This window comes from Cynocephalus volans, chromosome 4 (genome assembly GCF_027409185.1).
Source record: "Cynocephalus volans isolate mCynVol1 chromosome 4, mCynVol1.pri, whole genome shotgun sequence".
NCBI classification, from domain to species: domain Eukaryota; kingdom Metazoa; phylum Chordata; class Mammalia; order Dermoptera; family Cynocephalidae; genus Cynocephalus; species Cynocephalus volans.
In genome coordinates this window covers 37,131,146-37,151,233 of record NC_084463.1, presented here as the reverse complement: position 1 = coordinate 37,151,233, position 20,088 = coordinate 37,131,146, and the positions used below count along the sequence as shown (strand labels likewise).

General features: G+C 40.8%; 1 protein-coding gene across 1 annotated transcript; it reads right to left on the bottom strand.

The window, feature by feature from the left end:
* Positions 1 to 1,546: 1,546 nt before the first annotated feature.
* Positions 1,547 to 17,578, bottom strand: LOC134376003 (E3 ubiquitin-protein ligase TRIM58-like). The gene is made up of 6 exons (XM_063094704.1): positions 17,156 to 17,578; positions 14,616 to 14,711; positions 11,628 to 11,858; positions 7,822 to 7,844; positions 7,625 to 7,725; positions 1,547 to 2,136 (listed from the first exon to the last, which is right to left on the bottom strand). The coding sequence occupies exons 1-6, from the start codon at positions 17,576 to 17,578 to the stop codon at positions 1,547 to 1,549; spliced, it is 1,464 nt and encodes a 487-aa protein (XP_062950774.1).
* Positions 17,579 to 20,088: the final 2,510 nt, after the last annotated feature.

Below are 20,088 nucleotides of genomic sequence, written 5' to 3'. Positions count from 1 at the left end.
TGTATTCCTGGGACTCACTTTTTCACCTTATGAAGAGGGTAGAGGGCACGTGTAGGTAGTGTCCTTCCCAGGGAACGGGTGCAGCCCCCAGGGAAGGTTCGGTCTCAAACCAGTGACACAGTCCTTCCTGAGACGCTTGAGGAAGGGGCTCTACTGTTGAGCTAAAGCTCACCTTCCCTAACCAAACTGTGCATCCAAGAGGCCTGGGGCATGAATGGACTGTAAAATATCAACAAGAAGTATGTAAGGGTAGGTTATTTTCTGTTTGCAAATGAGAGACAGGGAGGAGAAGTGTCCGCTTATGTTCAGACAGTTAAAAAATCTAGAAAGAGAGCTATATTAATAACATGATTGCAAGGTAAGTGAATGATGTCAGTCAAAGATATCTCCCTGGACTTAAAGAGGAGGATTAAACCTTTGGTAGATTATCATCAGGATAGCGTTAAATAAAATTGCCATTAATTCATATTTGGTTAGCATTTAAGCACTTTAGCATTTGCTTAGCAATTATTTATTAGGCACAGATACAGAGAAAGATGGCAGCAAATTTAGCCTTCAATGACTTTTAAGAATTATGTTGGAAAGGTACAGAATATACTTTAAAAATAAATTAAATCTTCTCATCATTTCATTATAATCATCTTTACATTGTATCTAAACAGCAAAATTGAATCCTTTATGACTTTAAATATTTACCACAACGCTGTGAGGCCAGTATCATTGTTCCACGTACAGGAACACTAACCAGTAGCCGAGACAGAGAGAGAGAGAGGTGTGTTTATTTGAAGTCTTATAACTAACTAATAAATGTCTAGCTCAAAGAACTGGTTGTACCAAATTTCTGAGAAAGTCCTACTTTAACAAAAAATGTATCCCAAGATAAGAAAAAGTCTAGAAATCAGTGATATTAGATTCACATTAATAAATTTCATAATCCCCCAAAATACATCCCCAAATAAAGAGAATTTAGAATGTAATTGAATCTAGTAATAGGAAACATGAGTGTATATAGGAATGGTTCTGAACATATTAATCTAGAAGGAAATGAGGTTAAACAATGAGGTATATAGCAAAAAAATAAAAATAAACAAGAAAGAGACAGAGAGACAAAAAGAGAAAAAGCAGAAGAGAAGAAAAAGAGGAAGAGAAGTGGGATTACGGATCTGACACTTGAACGATATCAGACTGTTCGGAACCAACTTCAGAACTGCCATTTTTAATTGTCAATATATGGAAGGTTTGGAATGAAAAGATATTCAAAAGAATGAAGAATTATAGTGAATGTATAGACATATTTGCTTAATACAAGGTCATTAATTTAAAGAAACCCATCAAGAAAGTGTATGGAGCCATTTGGAAATAGAATTTGATGAGATTCCTCCATTTCTATTTTATATTTTCTCTTTTGTCCCTATGGGAACATTGCCACAGCCACAAGGAATAAAGTGCTGACCTCAATGGGAACATGTGTGGAATCAGCACGTGTATCCTTCACTCCCCTCCAGGAACCTCTGTCAGGCTAGGAAGGTATCTTGGGAAGAGACTTTTAGGAATGACCATCTCTCACATTAGATGCAGGGTCAGGATGACCCCTGGATGCACAATTTCCTGATTCTGCTTCTGTCATAGGTGGCAAATTAAGAGGAATTGTGTCACAGATGAAAAAATAAGGCCGGAGGATACCAGAGAACAGCTGGTTAAATGTACAGATGTAAGACCCGTTTGTGACGTTGTAAAATGAGATTTCCCCGGCTTCATAGTCCAAGAAGATCCCGATGCAGCGAGGCCGTTCCAGTGGGAGGAGAGGCACCGATGGGGAGGCCAGGACCATGTACTCACTCCCTTTCAGCAGCCACATGGCCCAGACCCCGTTCTCAGGAGACGGGGTGGTGTCCCCCTTTCTTGGCACTGTGTCTTGACAGATGCCTAAACCCCACTCTGATCTTTCTCCCACCACAACCTCCCAGTAATGCCTTCCTGACGAGAAGGTCTGCAATCCCAGGATACAGGGCCATGTGTCAAATCGCTCGGGGTTGTTGGGGACGTCCCTCCACAGTTCCCCATCCTGCACACTGCGCAGGTCAGCGGTCAAGAGAAGGCTCGGATGTGCCGTGGCAGGATCCAGCTTTACATCAACTGTGGAAAGAATTTTGTGGGACATGTAAAAGGACAGAAAGGACTAGTAAAAACTTAGTAAGTCACTGAGGAGAAAAGTCATCCAGTTCCTCATTCGTCTCTCTCTAATAACTCCCAAGGGAAAACAAATAAGTATTTCAGAACCTTGCAGGTCCTTCAGCATATTCGCCGTTACTCTCTAATGTATTCTGCAAAATCCAGAAGTCATGATCACTCCCAATAGAAAACATACCATTGATGCTATGACAAACCAAATGCATAATCATTTAGATTCCTTTCTTTTACATCAAAAGCATTTGGGTGCACTTAGGAGGATCTTATGCATTTAACATAAAATTTATAAACTCCTTGAGGATTTTTTCTCTCAAAACCTAAAGGAAAATTTTATTCAAACCAAATCTACTGCTTTCAAAGTTATATTATTGTGGTTGGCAGAACTTTAAAGTGGACCCCATGACCTGCACTCCTTAGTGTTGCCCTCATGATATGTTACATTATATCACAAGAGAGAAATTATCTGGGTGGGTCTAATTTAATTGCATGACCTTTTAAAATCAGAAAGGTTTCTCTAGCTATTGGGTTGGTGGCAGAGAGGAAAATCAGAGATTTGGATTTGATATATCACTGCCAGCTTTGAGAATGAAGGGTCACATGAGGAGAAAGGCAGGTGATCTTTAGAGCTGAGAGTGGCCTCCAACCAACAGCAGGAAAATAGGGATTGCAGTCCAGCAATTGTAAGGAACTACATTATGACAATGACCCGAATAAACCTGGAAGTAGACTCTTCCCCAGACCCTTCAAAGAAGTTCAGACTGACCAACATCTTGACTTTGGCCTTGTGAAAACCAAAGCAGAGGAGCCAGCTGATCCCACCTAGATATCTGATCTTCAGAATCATGAGCTAATAGATTGGTGTGGTTTTAAGCAGCTAAGTTTGTGGTAATTTGTTACATAGAAATGAAAACCTAATACTGACACTGTGAAGTTCCAGCAAGATTGATGTGACATTTGACCTGTCTACATAATAAACAAATACATCTAGACATGAAATCTCAGTGAAGGGTGGATGTAACATATTCAGAGTATTTCCTTATATTTATTCAAAAGTAGTAAATTCATTAACATAGTTTTATTTTTAATATTGTAACAAATACTACTACCACAACTACTGCTACTACTACCGTTAATCTTACTCATCTTTAAACCACTTCTAGTGAAATTTTATTGATGCCCAAACATTAGTGGTCACATAACTAGGCACTGCATGCACATTATCTACATCAACCCATGTAACAGCCCTCAACATAGCCGTTCCTATTCCTGCATTAGAGATGAAGAGATGAAGAGTCAAAGAGTTTATGTGTTTCCCCAAACTCTAGCAGTAATCAATAACAGGGATTGAAATGTAGGTCTCCATGGAATTCTGTAAGGTTTATTTAACATATGTTATGGAACGTTACACACCGTTCCTGCTCCAGCACATTCGTCTTTTCATTTATAAAAAGAGATCTATGGAATGACTTTTGATGGCTACCTACCCCTTCTCTATTAAACTCAATTGCTCATCATGACAGAACCATCCCCCACCCAAACTGCTCATGTCCATCTTCCCAGCGACCTCCACACTGATGAACGGTTACTTGTCAGAGTTCACCTAACATGATTTCTCTGTAGCACTCAACACGGTTGAGAATCCACTTGTCCTGAAAAACCTCCTTTCTCTTTTCCAAAGGTACCAGTCATCCATGCTTTCCCCCCTCTCTACTCCCTACTCTTTGGTTTCCTTTGCTGTTCTCTCCTTTTCTCCTCTATCCCTACCACTGCAGAAACCTTGGTCTCAAGACTGGGACCTCTTCTCTCTCTCTGAGCTTACTCCGTGTATGTCCTTAAGTTGGCTGGCTCAATGCGTTAATTAAATCACATCCATATGCTGACTGATTCCAAATGCATATCTCTAGCTTAGACTTTCCTCCTCAAACTCGATATTTGTAAATGCATCTGACTACCTGACATCAGCACTTGGATATTTAGCAACATCAACATGTCCAAAACCTAACTCACCTTCTGCCTCACCAGCAACTTTACCCATCAGTGTAAACGTCAACTTCATTATGCTAGTTCTAGAGACCCAAAACCTTGGAATCATTCATGGCTTTCTTCTTTGCATGACATGTTATAACTAATCCAACAGTACATCTTACCAGCTCAGTCTTCAAAGTATACCAAGAATCTCTCTTTCTCAGTTTCTCCAGTACTAACACCTGTTCCAATCCATAATCATCTCTCCTGAAGTTATTGCAATGGCCGCTAACCATGTTTCTCACTTCAATCTTTGCCTCTCTGTAATTTATTCTCAATAAAGCATTCAGAGTAATGCTCATAAAACACTAGTCCAATCCTGCTTTTTTTCTATGTACAGCTTAAAAGTGATTTCCTGCTTCACTCAGAGACAGAGAATCTTGCTCACTGTGTCCTGCCTATCTGGACCCTCCCTGGCTTCTCCCCTGTACCCCACTCGCTCTGTACTGGTGTCTGCACAGAGCCCGGAACACCGGAACACGTCCACCAGATATCACTGGTCGTTGTTTCTGCTGCCTGAGTGCTCTCCTCCAAATCAGATATTTGCTGAGTTATCCCTACTGGCTGAGGTCTTTCTCTATCACACCTTATTCAAAATTAGAACTTCTGGTCTCCCTTCTCATACTCTTTTTTTTTTTTTCCTTCAAAATTCTATATCATCTTCTCATACTCTGTGTATTTTGGTTAACTTAAGTAAATATTTGCAACATGTTTGTTGTTGTTCAATGATATGTTATAAGAGTATCTGGCATAAAATATACAATATTGATTGAATTGATTATTTCACTCAGTAAAAAAAAAAAATAAATGGCAATATGAGGTCACTGGGTCTGAATGTGCCATAATGATTTTCATCAAGTCATGAGGTTAGTATATACAGATTGAGCATCACCAATACAAACATCCAAAACCCAAAATGCTCCAAAATCTGAAACTGTTTGAGGGCCCACATGACGCTCAAAGGAAATGCTCATTGGAGCACTTCGGATTTCAGATTTCTGGATCAGGGATGCTTAACAGGTATGTATTCTGCAAATATTCCAAAATCCGACCCACACTATATTCATCTGCCCATCAGAGCACGGGTGGAGTCACTGAGCAGTATTGCGGAGGTGGCTTTTCTCATGATGGGACAAAACTTTTTCCACGTAATCGGTGAAGCCACTACTTAGCCACAGTTTGTTTACATAACTTGGCATAAATTATATGTAAAAAATGAAAAAAAAATATTGAATCTGTACTGTTTTAAAGAATGACATAATCAGACTGAACAAAGTAATTAATTTATGACAGTTATTTCTACATAAAAATAGTTGACTGAATATCTTTGGCTTTATTGACTCACCAATTCAAGCAACTTATCAAATGTTAGCCAATAAATTGAACCAAACTTCTTGTTAACTGATACTCTGCAATGCTTTCATACTGATGATTTTTTTTGGGGGGGGGTCAAATATGTTTAATTTAGTCCTCCGAACAATGTGTTTTTTTTTGCATTTTATAAGCAAGGAAATGGAAATTTACTGGAAATTATGTTACTCATATCACAGCTAATAAGGTATGAACTACTCTTTCAAGCCCATTGTTCTAACCAAATGCAGACTGTATGGGTGTCTGTGACTCTGATATTCTTTAGGATTGTTCACAAATATCCCAGTCCTCATTCTCCGGGGCATGGCGCACGCTCCCAACTATTTTACAGTTTGGCATAGCCATGTGCTTCACTTTGGCCAATGAAATCTCCGGGGAAGACATTCACCATGAATGCCTTTCAGGCTCTATAACTGTGATACTGTAAAATACATATTTGGTTTTCACCCACAATTCTTGACATGTAGCTCCTAAAATCCTTAGACTCTACAGAGCTATAAGAATGCCTTTTTGCATGTTAATAAGATGAATGCCAGGGGAACCGACCATGTAGAGGGCTGCCACTTTCGGTTCTACACACCCTCCCTCACCACTGAGACGGCTGAAGGTTGAATTAATGAACCAATAACCAGTGATTTAATCAATCATACCTACATAATGAAGCTTCCATAAAAACTCAAAGAGACTATGTTCTAAGGGCTTCCCTACAGCTGAACATGAGGTGTCTGGAGGGTGGCACGCCCAGAAAGGGAACACGGAAGGGGAATGGAAGCTCCCATACCTTGTCCTATTTGTCTCTTCCATCTGGCTGTTCATCTGCATTCTCTATAATATCCTTTATAAAAATGGTAAATGTAAGGACGTTTTTCTCTGAGGTCTGTAAGCCACTTTAGCACATTAGTCAAACCCAGGAGGGGGTTATGGGAAACCTGATTTGCAGCCAGTTTTTCAGGAGCAGAGGCACAATCTGCACTTGCAACTGGCATCTAAAGTGGGGGAAGTCTTCTGGGACTGAGCCCTCAATCTGTGGGATCTGATGCTATCTTCATGTATATAGTGTCAGAATTGAATTGAATCAGAAGACACCCAGCTGGAGAATCTGCTGCAGAATGGATGTGAGGCAGAATTAAGGATAGGGCTGACAGGAGAGACTCCATTTTGTTGTCTGCTCTGAGAACCCAGCAGTAGTCTCTGTGCTGGAAATGCAGCAGAGACCCTCAAGGCAACAGACCACATCCTGTTCCAGGAAACACCAGAGAGGACAGGGGTTAAAGATAAGCCCTAAACATGTTGGTGTATCTCTTTCCCACAAGCATGTCATTACCCAAGTTTGCTTAACCCCCTTGTGTAAGCATTCTTTTACAGACCTCAAGAGAAAATGAGGTCCCCACCTGATGAAGCTGAGAACAGAACGCCCTGACCAACTGAGGAAGACCCTAATCATGAGACTGGAGACCTTACCCTCTTTCCCATACCCAACTCTTTTGCCTTAAAAAACCCCTCACACTAAACAATCGGGGAGCAACACTCCTCTTTCATGTTGGCCCCTTGTGCACAAGCTATCTTTCAACAAACGTAGCTTGCTCACTCTCACTATGGGTTCAGTGTTCATTTCCATGACATTGACTCCCAAAGAACCTGGCATTCTAGGTCTAGGTCGGTAACAGATTGGCTGTTGGTGGGGAGAAATCTCCACATACTTTAGTGACCACAGATGTGTTGTACTGACTATGTAAGAGAATAGGGGAAAAAACAGCCCTTTTCCTCCCTATCTCTTTAATCACCTTACCCTTTTCTATCACCAACAGCACCCAGAAGGAGATGGAGCTCTGTCAGCATGGATCTCAGAGTGAGAGGTTGTGACACAAAAGTCTCCACAATTCAGTAATCAATCAACAGTAGGCTGTTCAGAAAAATCTTGCTCATTTTGTCCATGAAGACTTTGAGTTCTGTTAGTTACTGCAGCCTGACTAGCACAGTAACAAAATGCAATAACAGCCAAACCCAGGGATCAGAGTTCTCCTATGATGCAACCTACCTTGGAACTTCCTCAACATTTCCCTCATGCCAGGGATGCGACACACTGTCTTCAGCTCCGTGGGGATGGTGTCTGGTTCGAGCCGTGTGACAGCCTTACTTCTGAGGAGAGCAGAGAACAGTCAGATTTCAGTTGGGTTATACACCTTCCTCCTCTGCCTCTCCCAGCCCCTTCACTGATTCGGAAAGTAAACGTACCTGCTCAAGGCTCCTCTCACACCCTGAAAGTGAAAGAGAAACAAAAACAGCTGAGCTAGACACAAGGGACAGTAAATTTCTTTTCATTAAAGCCCAAAATAGGCTGTCATTTAATTTTCTCACACATCTGATATAGCAGAATCATTAGTAATTGGAATAGAATCAGCTACAAAAACTTTAGGTTAATTCCTATGGCATCTATCAATTTATTTTCTGAATTGATAATTCTGGCACGCGGACGTTTTAACAGAGATTTATGTTCTGCACCTATTACAGATGGAATTATGGTAAAAATGGATCCTAAATATTTGTGGAATTTATTTGAGGAACAATGGTAAGTACAGACATAAAATGTTACTCTCAAAGTCTTTATAAGAGAACCCCAAATTGCTAATTCATTGAACCAACACATCAGAGCTACCCATAAGAGTAGGTTAACAAAGCAGATAAAAAAGGAAGTCACTAATATCTAGCAACCTATTATCTCAAAGTCGATTATTTAAAAAGTCTCCTGTGATACACTTCACTCCTTCCTCTAAAAATAGTCACCAGCCAGATAAATTTTGATAGAGCATAAAAGCAGGGTATAATTCATCTTCCCCTGCATGGGAATGACAGGACTTGGTCTTAGGCATTGTCAGGAAGATATAGTTTATTGGTACTAAAGAAGAAAAGCAAAGGACAGCATAAAAATAAACATAAATTATTTAAGAATATATTCTCCCTAAGATTTGTATTATAAATTATTTTAACATTTATTTTGTGCTAAGAAATGCTTATTCTAAATAAGATGTTATGGAGATATGGTGAAGTAAAGCAATGAATATTATTATTAAAAATGTCAAAGTACTATGTTTATTTGATATCTGCTATTTAGAAAGTTAATTTCTTTCTTTTTTTTTTTTTTTTTCCGAGACTGGCACTCAGCCAGTGAGTGCACCGGTCATTCCTACATAGGATCCGAACCCGCGGCGGGAGCGTTGCCGCGCTCCCAGCGCAGCACTCTACCGAGTGCGCCACGGGCTCGGCCCTAGAAAGTTAATTTCTTTCTGACCCTTCATTCACTTATAAGGAAATGGGCATAGCAATAATACTAATAATGCTAATAATAAAAGAACATAAATTTTACTTTTATATATATATTTTGAAAATAAAATGTGAAAAATTAAATGAAAATGCTTTATAAATAAAAATGCTTTATAAACCTACTCATTTAATAATTCCCCCACTATGTGACCAGTATTGTTTAGTAATTGTAAATGTTATACAGATAGTTAATATAGTTATTTATAACTATGTCATTTTCAGTGTCTAGAGCTAAGTCAGACAAAGTACAATCTGTCAGGCAGCTACTAACTGAGAATATAAATTACTTAGTACCAAATTTCCTGAATGAGTCACTGGGGATGAGACACAGAAAAGTGCGCCCAGATAAATTCCTGCTGCAGGTGATTCCATCAAGATAACACGCATCCACCAACAAACACCATGGTTTTCCCTGTTCAACTGGGGTTTAATATCTTCATGAGGGATTAAAAACAATTATTTGTTTCTCTGTTATTTTTCCTTCTGCTCTGTAATCTCGAGTACAAGTAAATAGTGAGGGCTGCGTGGGAGTCCATGTACTCCCTCCCCACCATGCCTGGACTGGGCATGCCACATGGGCTAGGAAATTAGCATTCACCTTAAATTTTTTTTATTTATTTTTTATTTCAGTGCATACTTATCATGTCAAAACAAGAAAAGTGAACTGCAAATATTACACATGTAGGAACAGTGTACATTATTTTATTTTGTTTTGTTTTGTTTTGGTCAGTTTTTTTAGCCTGGAAGACATTATGTTAAATGAAATAAATCAGGCACAAAAAGATACAGCATGTTCTCACTCATATGTGGGAGCTAAAAAGAAAAACAAAGGTGAATTTTTAGAAGTAGAGAGTAGAATCATGGTTATTAGAGGTTGAAAAGTGGAAGGAGAAAGGGAATGGGAGAAGTTGGTTAATGGACACAAAATTACAGCTAGATAGGAAAAATAATTTCTAGTGCTATATAGTAGAGCTAGGCATCTATAACTAACAATAACTTATTACATGTTCTCAAATGGCCAGAAGAGAGGAGCTCAAATGTGAAACGAGTAAGGCTAGGCCTGAGAACCAAACTGATTTCATTTTCCCTGCAGAGGACATTTTGTTACTTTTCCACTGCTCAGTCATGAGACCCCCCCAGGGCAAATGATTACCCCAAGGGCTGTCCTGACAAAATAGACTGAGAGGGGAAACAGATATTTACTGAGTTGCAAAACCCCTCCCCAAGACTTGTTTACTGTGATTGTAAAAGTTACAGATTAACTTTAAGACCCCTTTAGGAATTCCCACCTGTGCACAAAGCATCAAGGTGACTGCTACAATGACCCTCCTGGGGTGACAGTGGTGTTCATGTGCTACTGAGCATGCACACATGACGCAACCAGGAAGAACCGAACAGACCACCTCCAGTGACACTGGCCTGCCACCCCTTAACTCCTTTCCTTATAAAAGACCCTAAGCAGCTCCCCTTGGGAGGCTAGCTTTACTGTTGCTACCCCCTTCTGCATAAGTCTATCCCCTATTTTAATAAAGCATTGCTTGCTTTACTGTTGGGTACATTGTTCATTTCTATGACTTTGGAATCCGGGAGCTTAATTTAGTCACTGGTGAAAACTGGAAAGCTTTGAGCACCAGAGAAGATTCTAGCTGCAAGATGCAAGCGGCCACTGGGACTATTTTGCTCCCATGTCTCTGCTGCTGGTAGATCTCTCCTGGAGTCCCTGGCCTAACTTCTGACAAGACAATGGTTATTCTCTTTACCTTTCTCTGATTTTTCTGAGCCCTCTTCTGTTTGGTTGGATTGTATCTATTTCTATATAGGTGCACCCTGGAGGGCTCCTGGCTATGCTTTGTTTTTCTGATTTAAGCCTAGTCGATACTTTTCTTCTTTATGCTGAAAACAGTGGGGAGAACTGCTTTTATCAATTACTGTTAATGGAATAGGTTGGCCCCACCGATTGGGACTAGGATAAACTGGACCCCACTGCTTCACTTTTCTCTTTCTTTGTTTGCTTGGTTAGACATTTAGTTGAGTATCGGTAATCTGAATAAACCTTCCAATCTTTGCACCAACTTTTGGACTTTCAGGTCATTCGTTTAATGTGAGAGGGCAAGCCGAGCCTGGCCTGTCAGTAACAAACGTTCTCATCACAAAGAAATAATTAAGTTTTACAATTATGAATATGCTAAATACTCTGATTTGATCTTTACACAGTGTATACATGTACTGAAGTATACCTCTGTACCCCATAAATATGTACAATCAATACACCTTAAAATTTAACATGAAAATTTCAAGTGTAACAATTTAAGGCACTATTCATACTTTTGGCTATTTATACCTGAAATGGGTTACCAAAGACTTTTTGGATTGACATCGCTGAGAAACAGCAATATTATCATTGACAGACCGTTTCACAGCCAGAAGAGTGTAAATTTGATTGTCTTTTTCCTAACTGTTTAAAGTTTTCATAAACCATTAAATTAATTTTAATTTTTTAAAATTTTAGGTTTTTTGTCTTTAATATAAGCTGTATGATGCTCTAGGGTCCCTTCTGATTCTGATGCTAGATTTAGGATTAAGATGCTTTCCAAATAAATTATAGGGTACTCTTTTGCTAAAGAGCATAAATGCCCAAGTCGGTGTCTGGAAATGTCACTGTCCTCTTGTTTCTGTTCTCTTGGTCTCATTTCTGCTACCCTTCCCGCACTCGGCCTCACCTCCAGCAGACCCAGGGCTGGGCGCTGGCACCTCTCCTCCAGCTCCTCGGCCAGCTCCTTCAGGGCCTTGTTCTGCTGCACCAGCCGGTTCTTGCTCTCCCGCAGCCTCTGCAGGGTCGATCGCTCCTCCTGCTCCAGCCGCCTCAGCTGGAGTTGCTCCTCCAGGGCCAGAAAGCCACGATACTTCTCAAACTCCGACCTGAAGCACTGCCTCTGCATTTCCACTTTTTCCTGGAGTGAAATAAGGGATCACATCATCAGTGATTGGGGCAAGGTGTCTGAGTCTCCCCCTACATGTATAAGATGGTGGAGCAGGAGAACGCAATGTCCAGAGTTCCCTCAGCTCTATAACTCTGTGGACTGAATGGCTGCATTCTCACAAGATGCAGAATCCAGGCACCACTCATATGAGAAGTGGCCTGGTAGAATATTCAAACTTAGAGTTTGAGAAAGACTGTTAGGTTTGGGTTCCCATTTTGCCATAGGCTTGGGGCCAAGGTACTTTTATATTCAAGTTTCAACATCATATATAAAATGCGGGGAAAAGAGGAATATGTGGATTAGTGTTGAGCACAGTGAATATCATGGTGTAGTAACACAATAGAAGTTTCTATGTACTATTAATATATACATTAGTCGCTAGAAACACTAGAAAACAACTGAATTATAAACAGAGATTAGAGAGACCTGGATTTGTAAAGGTGAATAAGAAAAGGCTGAGAGATTGGAAAACATGAACTTTCTTTCAGAATATGGTAATTGCAAAACCAACCTTAAGGTTAATGTTCTCTGTACAGAAAAGAAAGAACAAAATGTTCCTCGGGCCACTTATTTCAGAGTTAACTTCAGAGAATTGTCCTGATTTCCTCCCCAAGTCTCACATCTACAATTTTTTAACAGACCTAAGGAACATATTTTGCTACAAGTTTATTATATCTAAATTTAATTCTCTCAGGTTAGTATGTAAGAAGGTAGCTTTAAACTGAATATGAGAGGCAAATTATCCTCCCAGAGTATCTACACCTTGAATTCTCGGCCTTGTTTTTAAACATTGTAACTTCTTGATTTGACTAAAAGGCATAAGCTATCGCTTTTTTAAAACTCTAACAATGGTTCTCTCCAAATCCTGTAAGACTCAGTTCCTTCCTCCAATTTTCTATCTCTGCCTTCTACCATTTTCTAAAACAACAGATTCATACAATCTTGACCTTTTTCTAAAATCAACCAACTCTGAATTTCACATTTAGATTTTTAAAAGGTATGACTCAATTAAATATAAGCAACTCTCCCCCATACTGGGGGTGGCTGTGCTGTTGAGCAGTGGAGTTAATAACTCGGCCACCGGAAATGAGTGGAGCCACATTCAGGGCATGAGAGATGATGTGGTGCGAGGGGTTTGGTTGCAGTTCATTTTCCTTTCACACATCCTATTGAGTACAGGTCGAGCACCCCAATCCAAAACCTCAAAATCTGAAAGACTCCAAAATCCCAAACTTGGATTTGTGATGCTGAACTGGTAAGTATATATAATACAAGTATTCAAAAATTCGAAAAGAATCCAAAATCCAAAACACTTCTGGTCTGAAACACTTTGGATAAAGGATACTCAACTGTATTAAAATTATATCTGCACACGCAGGAAAAAAAATATTGTTTTAGAATTTAGAGTTTATTTTTATCCAACCTGTGTTTGTTGCATTTGACTCACATGGATACATTATTAATGGCAAAGATTATGTCGGTTTACTTGGCTTTGCCCTGGGATCTTAATAGCATCTCTATAATAATCAATGGAGCGTTTTAAAAAATGTAGTAATCCAGACCTTGGATATGGGGATTCTGATTTCAGTCTCTGGTCAGGCCAGAATTTAAAACAGCTGACTCGGATTATTAGCCTAAAAAGAACATAAAATTGTCAATTAATATTTAACTTTACCTATAATATACATAGTGATAGGAAAGCATAAGACTTATCCGAGAAGAAAAATACAGCAAAAAATGGTTCTTTGGAAACATCTGTCTGAGGACAGAGTTGAAGACTAAATTTTCAGAGGAAAAAAGAAGAAAATAATAAGGAAAATATAGAGAATGATCGCAGAAGAATGACTACTTGGAGAAAAAGAGTAGAAATAACCTATAAAATATATCCTATATCATATAAGACATTGTGTAAATTTATAGAACTATAAACACAGTTTCTATAGATAGTTTCTCAATCTTAACAATACAGACATTTTCACCAGATAATTTCTTTGTTGTTTGGTGTGGAGACTGGAGACTGCCCTGTGCGTTGTACGGTGTTTAGCAGCATTCCTGGCTCCACTCACAAGACGGCAGTGGCACACTGCACACTCAAGTTGTGACATTCAAAAATGTCTCCAGACACTGCAAAATGTTTCTTGATGAGGGGCGCAAAATCACCCCAGGTTGAGAACTACTGTGTGTGTGTGTGTGTGTGTGTGTGTGTGTGAGTGTGTGTGAGACTGTGTGTGTGTGTGTGTGAGAGTGTGCGTGAGTGTTCGCAGGTGAGGTGTGAAAAAGAGGGAATATGGATATGAATACTGAAAGGAGGCTGAAAGTTCTGATAATCTTTCTCTATGTAAGATGACAACCATTAGTTGTACTGCACGTGCTATAAAGTTGTGAAGTGCTCAATATTTCATCTATCTAACAAATACTTTTTTAAACTAGTAGTGACAGTATGAGATTCTGTTCTGGGGATACAGCGATAGGTTTTACAGTCAAATTAAGACAGTAAAGCTATTTATTTATAATTTGGAATGGGTAGTATCAATAGAAAGAACAAAAATGGACCATATAATTTGGGGGGACGGGATGTTCCTGGATGGCACAGAGATGTTTTTCTTGAGGAAGTATGTGGATGAAATATAAGTATTGGGGAATGGGAGATGGTGGAAGAAGGATTTATTGACCCAATTCTGGATCCTTCAGATGGGCAAGACTCCTGAAGCGCCCATATTCTATTACCTTCCAAATGACAGTCTTCCTCCCCATGTTAGCTTCCTGAGTCAAGGCCTCTTGCATCTCTTTCCTCACAAGTTCCAGAGCCATTTGGAGCTTTACCTGTTTGGGAACATATACTAAAATCATTATAGATGCACCCAGATGTGTGAGGAAATACAAAGATAACCTGAAACAGTCCTTAGAAAGCATATAAACAAGAGGGCTCGACCGTGGCTCACTTGGGAGAGTGTGGTGCTGATAACACCAAGTCAAGGGTTAAGATCCCCTTACTGGTCATCTTTTAGGAAAAAAAAAGAAAAGAGAGAAAGCATATAAACATGCTCCACCTCATTAATAACTAAACTAAACATAAATGTATTTAATACCAGATACAATCAAAGATTTATCTAAAAATATGTTCATTGCATCATTATTTACAAAAGTAAAACTGTAGTTAAACACAATGGAGTAAAAAAATGTTTTATGTTAACAGGATATAATTAAAATAAACTGTTGCAGAATATTTAATGACAAGAAACACAATTATAATGTCATGTAAAAGAGTATATTCTATAAAACAACACCAATTTTGAAAGAAAAGTGCTTGTAACGAATACATAAAAACTAGCTGAAGGTAAAGAAAAATGTTATTAGATAAAATATCATCTATTGGTGCTAGGTTAAAGACATGCTATTTTTATATCTCTCTATATTTCAATTTCTAAAAATTATTTACTACTTAATGATAATAAAAGAATCTATTACTAGTAGTATTATTAGGCCAAAAGAAATGTTGTGGATTCACATGCTTAAAATTAAAAAAAAAAAAGTATGTTGTAAATCTTACAATGAGTAAAAAAGTAATCCAATGAAAACTACATCTCCCTTCAACAATACGACCCTTGCTAGAGGTAAATATGTGTATTTTATTTAAACTCACAAAGATACACACATAAACACAATTTTAATAGGGAAAAAAAATTTCTATTCCCAAAGTTATTCAATAAGTCCTACATACACATCATTGCCTCTAAAAGGAGGATATTATATAGCTGTAGATGGTGTTGCACATAAAACAACAGTAGAATTTGTGGTGCCATTTGACAGGATGGGGTGGGTGGCATTTATTTCAGTGTGTACAAGAAATAGAGAATTTTGACACTTTTAGATGTAGAAAAGTTCCCTCAGACCCAGAAATTGTGAGCAAAAGCAAGGAGGTGAAAAAACAGTGTGGCACATTTGGGGACAACAGTGATTAGGCTAATTTTGCTGAATCTCATGGTTGGTTAAGACAAGAACTGTGGATACATAACTTAGGGCCCTAGAAAGTCTTGACTGACAGGCTCAGGAAATTAGATAATATTTATTTGTTATTTAATTAAGGAACTACGAAAATATAGAGAATGTCTTTAGAAATATTTCACTAGCCATGTGGTACTTTCTGGATTAAAAAAAAACAAAACACATACATATGAGATCCTATATATCGCAAGTCTAGCTAGAAAGTACCTAGTACGTGAATTTTGTAGATGACAACTGAAATCAAGAAGAAAAACCAAGAGAAGTATTTTCAGATAGATCCAGAGGGAAGTTTCCAGAGGGAAAATATACCCAAACCTGATTAAGTAACCAAACGAACAAAATAAATACATAAATAAAATTCTGAGAAAGCTAGCATTTGCAATTTATTAGTGTGATAGCACTTTAGTTACATATGTCAGTAGATTAAAGATTAAAGATGACTCCGGCCTCCTTTGTGCTAGTAGCTGTTCCAAATGTCGGGAATTTAAATGTGCTCAGAATATGTCCACAAACTTTTGAAGAGCACCAGGAGGAAGAATCCTACACAGTTTCACAGTTGCCACCTTTGGGGAACAAATACTCCAATACACGTCACTCTTCACTGAGGATTTCCAAATTATAAGTTTTCAAATATTTGCCAGCGCGTGGCCTGTGTACCTCCTGCGTCAGGGGAGGCAAGCCTGCTCAGACTTTAAAGGTGGCAGGGACAGAGCCCGCCAGACTGTATTCTTAACAAATGCCCCAAACTGAGGGCTGTTAATTAATTAATATTAATTAACGCAGAGATAAACACTATGAAAAAGCAAAACTTTGTACGAATGAAAGTTATTAGGACGCCTTTACAATACAGATGTACACCGGTAACCAGCCGGACCGCACAGCCCTCCCCACCGGAGCTCAGACGATCAGCATCAGGAAAAATAAGACCAGCATGAAATTAAAGAGCCCGGAAGGCTTCGGGGGAGAGGCGGGCAGCCTAAAGTGACGGTGCGTTTGGGCTCCTGAGCAGGAGTCCCTAAGGGAGTTCGCCACCAGCGAAGGCTGGGGCCCCGTCTGAGCGTGAGCTGCGACGGAGGAGCTGGGGTGGGTGCAGGGCAAGGGGAGCAGGAGGCAGGAGACCGGGGAGGACCCTTTGGCTCTGTCGCTGCGCAAGTCACTTCGCACCCCCGGCTCAGCCTGCCCCTCTGTCGCAGCAGCCTTTCCAGACCCCGAATGGGGCCTCTCGGGTGCGCCCTGCCCGAGGACGGCGCAGCGGCTCCCACCTGGTAGCAGGCGGCGGCCTCCTGCAGCGGCGCCGTGCGGTGGCTCCTGTGCTCCGCGGTGGCGTCGCAGACCCAGCACAGCGCCACCTGGTCCTCCTCGCAGAAGCGGCTCAGGTCCTCGCCGTGCCGCGCGCACGGTGGCGCCCCCGCGGGCCCCGCGCCCGGCCGCAGCTGCCGCACGCTGTCCACCAGGCTGGCCAGCTGCCGGTTGGGCCGGAAACCCGCGGGCCGGAAGGGGCCCCGGCACTGCGGACAGGCGTACACGCCGCCCTGCGCGCTGTCGCACTTGTCGCACAGCTCGGAGATGCACCTGCGGCAGAAGCTGTGGCCGCAGTCGACGCTGACCGGGTCCTGCAGGAAGTCCAGGCACACCGGGCACCTGGCCTCCTCGCGCAGCCGCTCCCCGGGAACCCCGGAGGCCATGGCCGGGCCGGCCTCGCCTGGCCCCGCCGCTAGTGGCGCGGCCTTTCCAGCCGCCCGCACTATCTCCTCTCGCCGTCTGTCATTCAAGGGAGGAACCCCACAGCCTCAGGAGAGGGAGAGGCAGGCCAGGATGGGCTTTATCTGCTGGCTGCAGCTCAAGGGTCCAAATGAGCCACTCCTGATGAGAAGCTGCCACTCAGACACCCTTCACCACAGGTACAAAATTAACACTAGTGACCCAGGTCTCCTGGGACACTGAGCATTTCTCACTGGGATGCATCCCTCATGGTGCACCTTAATGAAGTCTCTCATTCCAAATTTTCACTCTCAGTCGACTTGGAGAATTGCTGAGCTCCTTTCTTTCATTATTTACTGAACTATTCCGTGGTCTTCTCACGGCTCATGGTATGATCATTATTTTATTTTATTTTTTCCTTACAAGACATGGTCATTTTTTAAAGCCTTTTTTCCAAACATCGATTTTTTTCTATCTTCCACCAAGTATCTCACAATAAAGAAATGACACACCGGCTAATGGGGAGATGCCTGCACACGAATGTCTATACTAATGATAGGTCTAGAGCCCAACAATTGTGAATATGTAAATGAATATCTGACCCAGTTCAGTGAAGGTCCTACTATGAATACACACCTGTGTTTAGATTGGAGGTGACAGAGCTGTAGGCGAGATATTTGCTGGAAGGAATCATTCAAGCATAGCCTATCAGTGCTGCACGTGTGGAAGCTGAGACAGACAAGGAAGGAGCAAGATAATTTGACAGGATGTGATCCACCAAGGGGAGGCGGAATCAGGGTAAGTTTGGTGACGTCATTAAGGTCATCCAGAAAGTAGACATGTTCGGAGAAGTGTCCGTCATCTGAGTGAAATGTAATTTCACCATGGATGAGTTTGAAGTGATGGTGGGGCACGCCTCTGGTTAATCATTCAATCATTCCTCACCACTCTTTACCGCACATTTATGTTTGTTGATAGCTATGGAGTTTCAGGTGCTGCAGCATGCAGTTTCAGAAGGCAGGAGGGTGAGGAAGAGACATAAGGCCCTATCTCTCAAGGAAAACTAAGATCAGCTGTGAGAGGTTCACGTGGAGTCGTGCAAACATGTACTGTCCTCTGTCGGTATCCTTAGGGGATTAGTTCTAGGACCCTCCACAGATACCAAAATCCTCAGTGCTCAAATCCCTTGTGTAAAACGCATATAACCTACATGTATTCTTTTGTATACTTTAAATCATCTCTAGATTACTTTTCATGCATGATAATGTGAATTCTATGTAAATAGTTGTTACACTCTGTGGATTAGGGAATAATAATAAGAAAAAAGTCTGTACATGTTCAGTACAGATGCAATTTTTTAAAATATCTTCGATAGGTGGTTGGCTGAATCCACAGGTGTGCAACCCATGGATATGAGAGCAGGCCGTAATTACAAACAAATAGTTGGGGAAAAGGTCCCTCACCAATCCTGCAGAAACAAAATAAAGGACTCTGAACTAGTCTGTGGGATCAGGGTCAGACTCTTGAGGGTCTCTGAGCTAACATCTGAAGGGCAAGTACAAGCTGGCAAGAAGGAAAGTGGTGGTGCGGAAGGCTCCACAAGCCTGAGCAGCCAGTCACAAAGTGAACGAAAGGAGGGAGCAGGATGGACCCAAGTGATCCAGAGATGTGTCATGTGCTTAAAGGTTAGGTGGATCATGACAATGGATAGACTCTTTGAGAACAAACATAGGTGTGAGCAAAACATCAAAGATGTCATGCTAGAGAAGAAAGCAAAAGGGTGGAGGGCTTAGCAAAAGAGAAGCAGAGCCTGGCTCCAGCCTGAAGTTGGTGCCACCTGCTGAGAGGTTTGAGGCGAGCTGTGCCACCTTCCCATGCTGCATTTCCTCTCAAATGCAATGAGGACAGTGATAATGCCACTCTCACAAGACTGTTCAGAAGATTAGATGAGCTAATAGACATTGTATGCTTAATATAGGTCCCAGAATGTAGCAAATACATTGAATTGAGTATTGAAAAAAGAAATAGCAAAAGGAATGGGAGAAGGACGGTGAGTCAGAATGTTACAGAATGACTGGCATACGCAGATTCTCAGTAAATACAAGTCGAATAAACAAGTGCATGAGTGAATGAACAGAATCAGGACAGTTGTCCTGGAAGCTAATAAAGGAGAGCATTTCATATCATAATATGAGATCAAATGTGAGGTACAAATTTTTCTGCATGACCTTTCTCTTTGTCCTCATGACTGGCAGACGCAGAACATTTTTCTATTGTACAAATATTTATCTTGAGACCCAATAAAGCAATATGTTCTCTCAAGTGTATGGATGAATTAATCACCAGGCTCACTTGAATTCAGATTTCTTAGTGCCTGGAGGCTAAGGAAAGGTCACCGGTTTTTGTGAGGGTCACAGTGCTTTTCAGGAGGGTGTGGGGAAGTGGGGGAGCTCACTCCTTCTTCCCCCACTGGTTCTAGAATTAAGCTTAAGCT

Bases quoted from the DNA above. Each gene is read 5' to 3' on its own strand.
- LOC134376003 (XM_063094704.1), bottom strand. From the start codon at position 17,578: ATGGCCTCCGGGGTTCCCGGGGAGCGGCTGCGCGAGGAGGCCAGGTGC. The intron at 14,712-17,155 runs GTGGGAGCCGCT...GTTCCCAAACAG, and splicing joins AGGCCGCCGCCTGCTACCAG to GTAAAGCTCCAAATGGCTCT. The intron at 2,137-7,624 runs GTAGGTTGCATC...TTCTTTCCACAG, and splicing joins AATGTTGAGGAAGTTCCAAG to TTGATGTAAAGCTGGATCCT.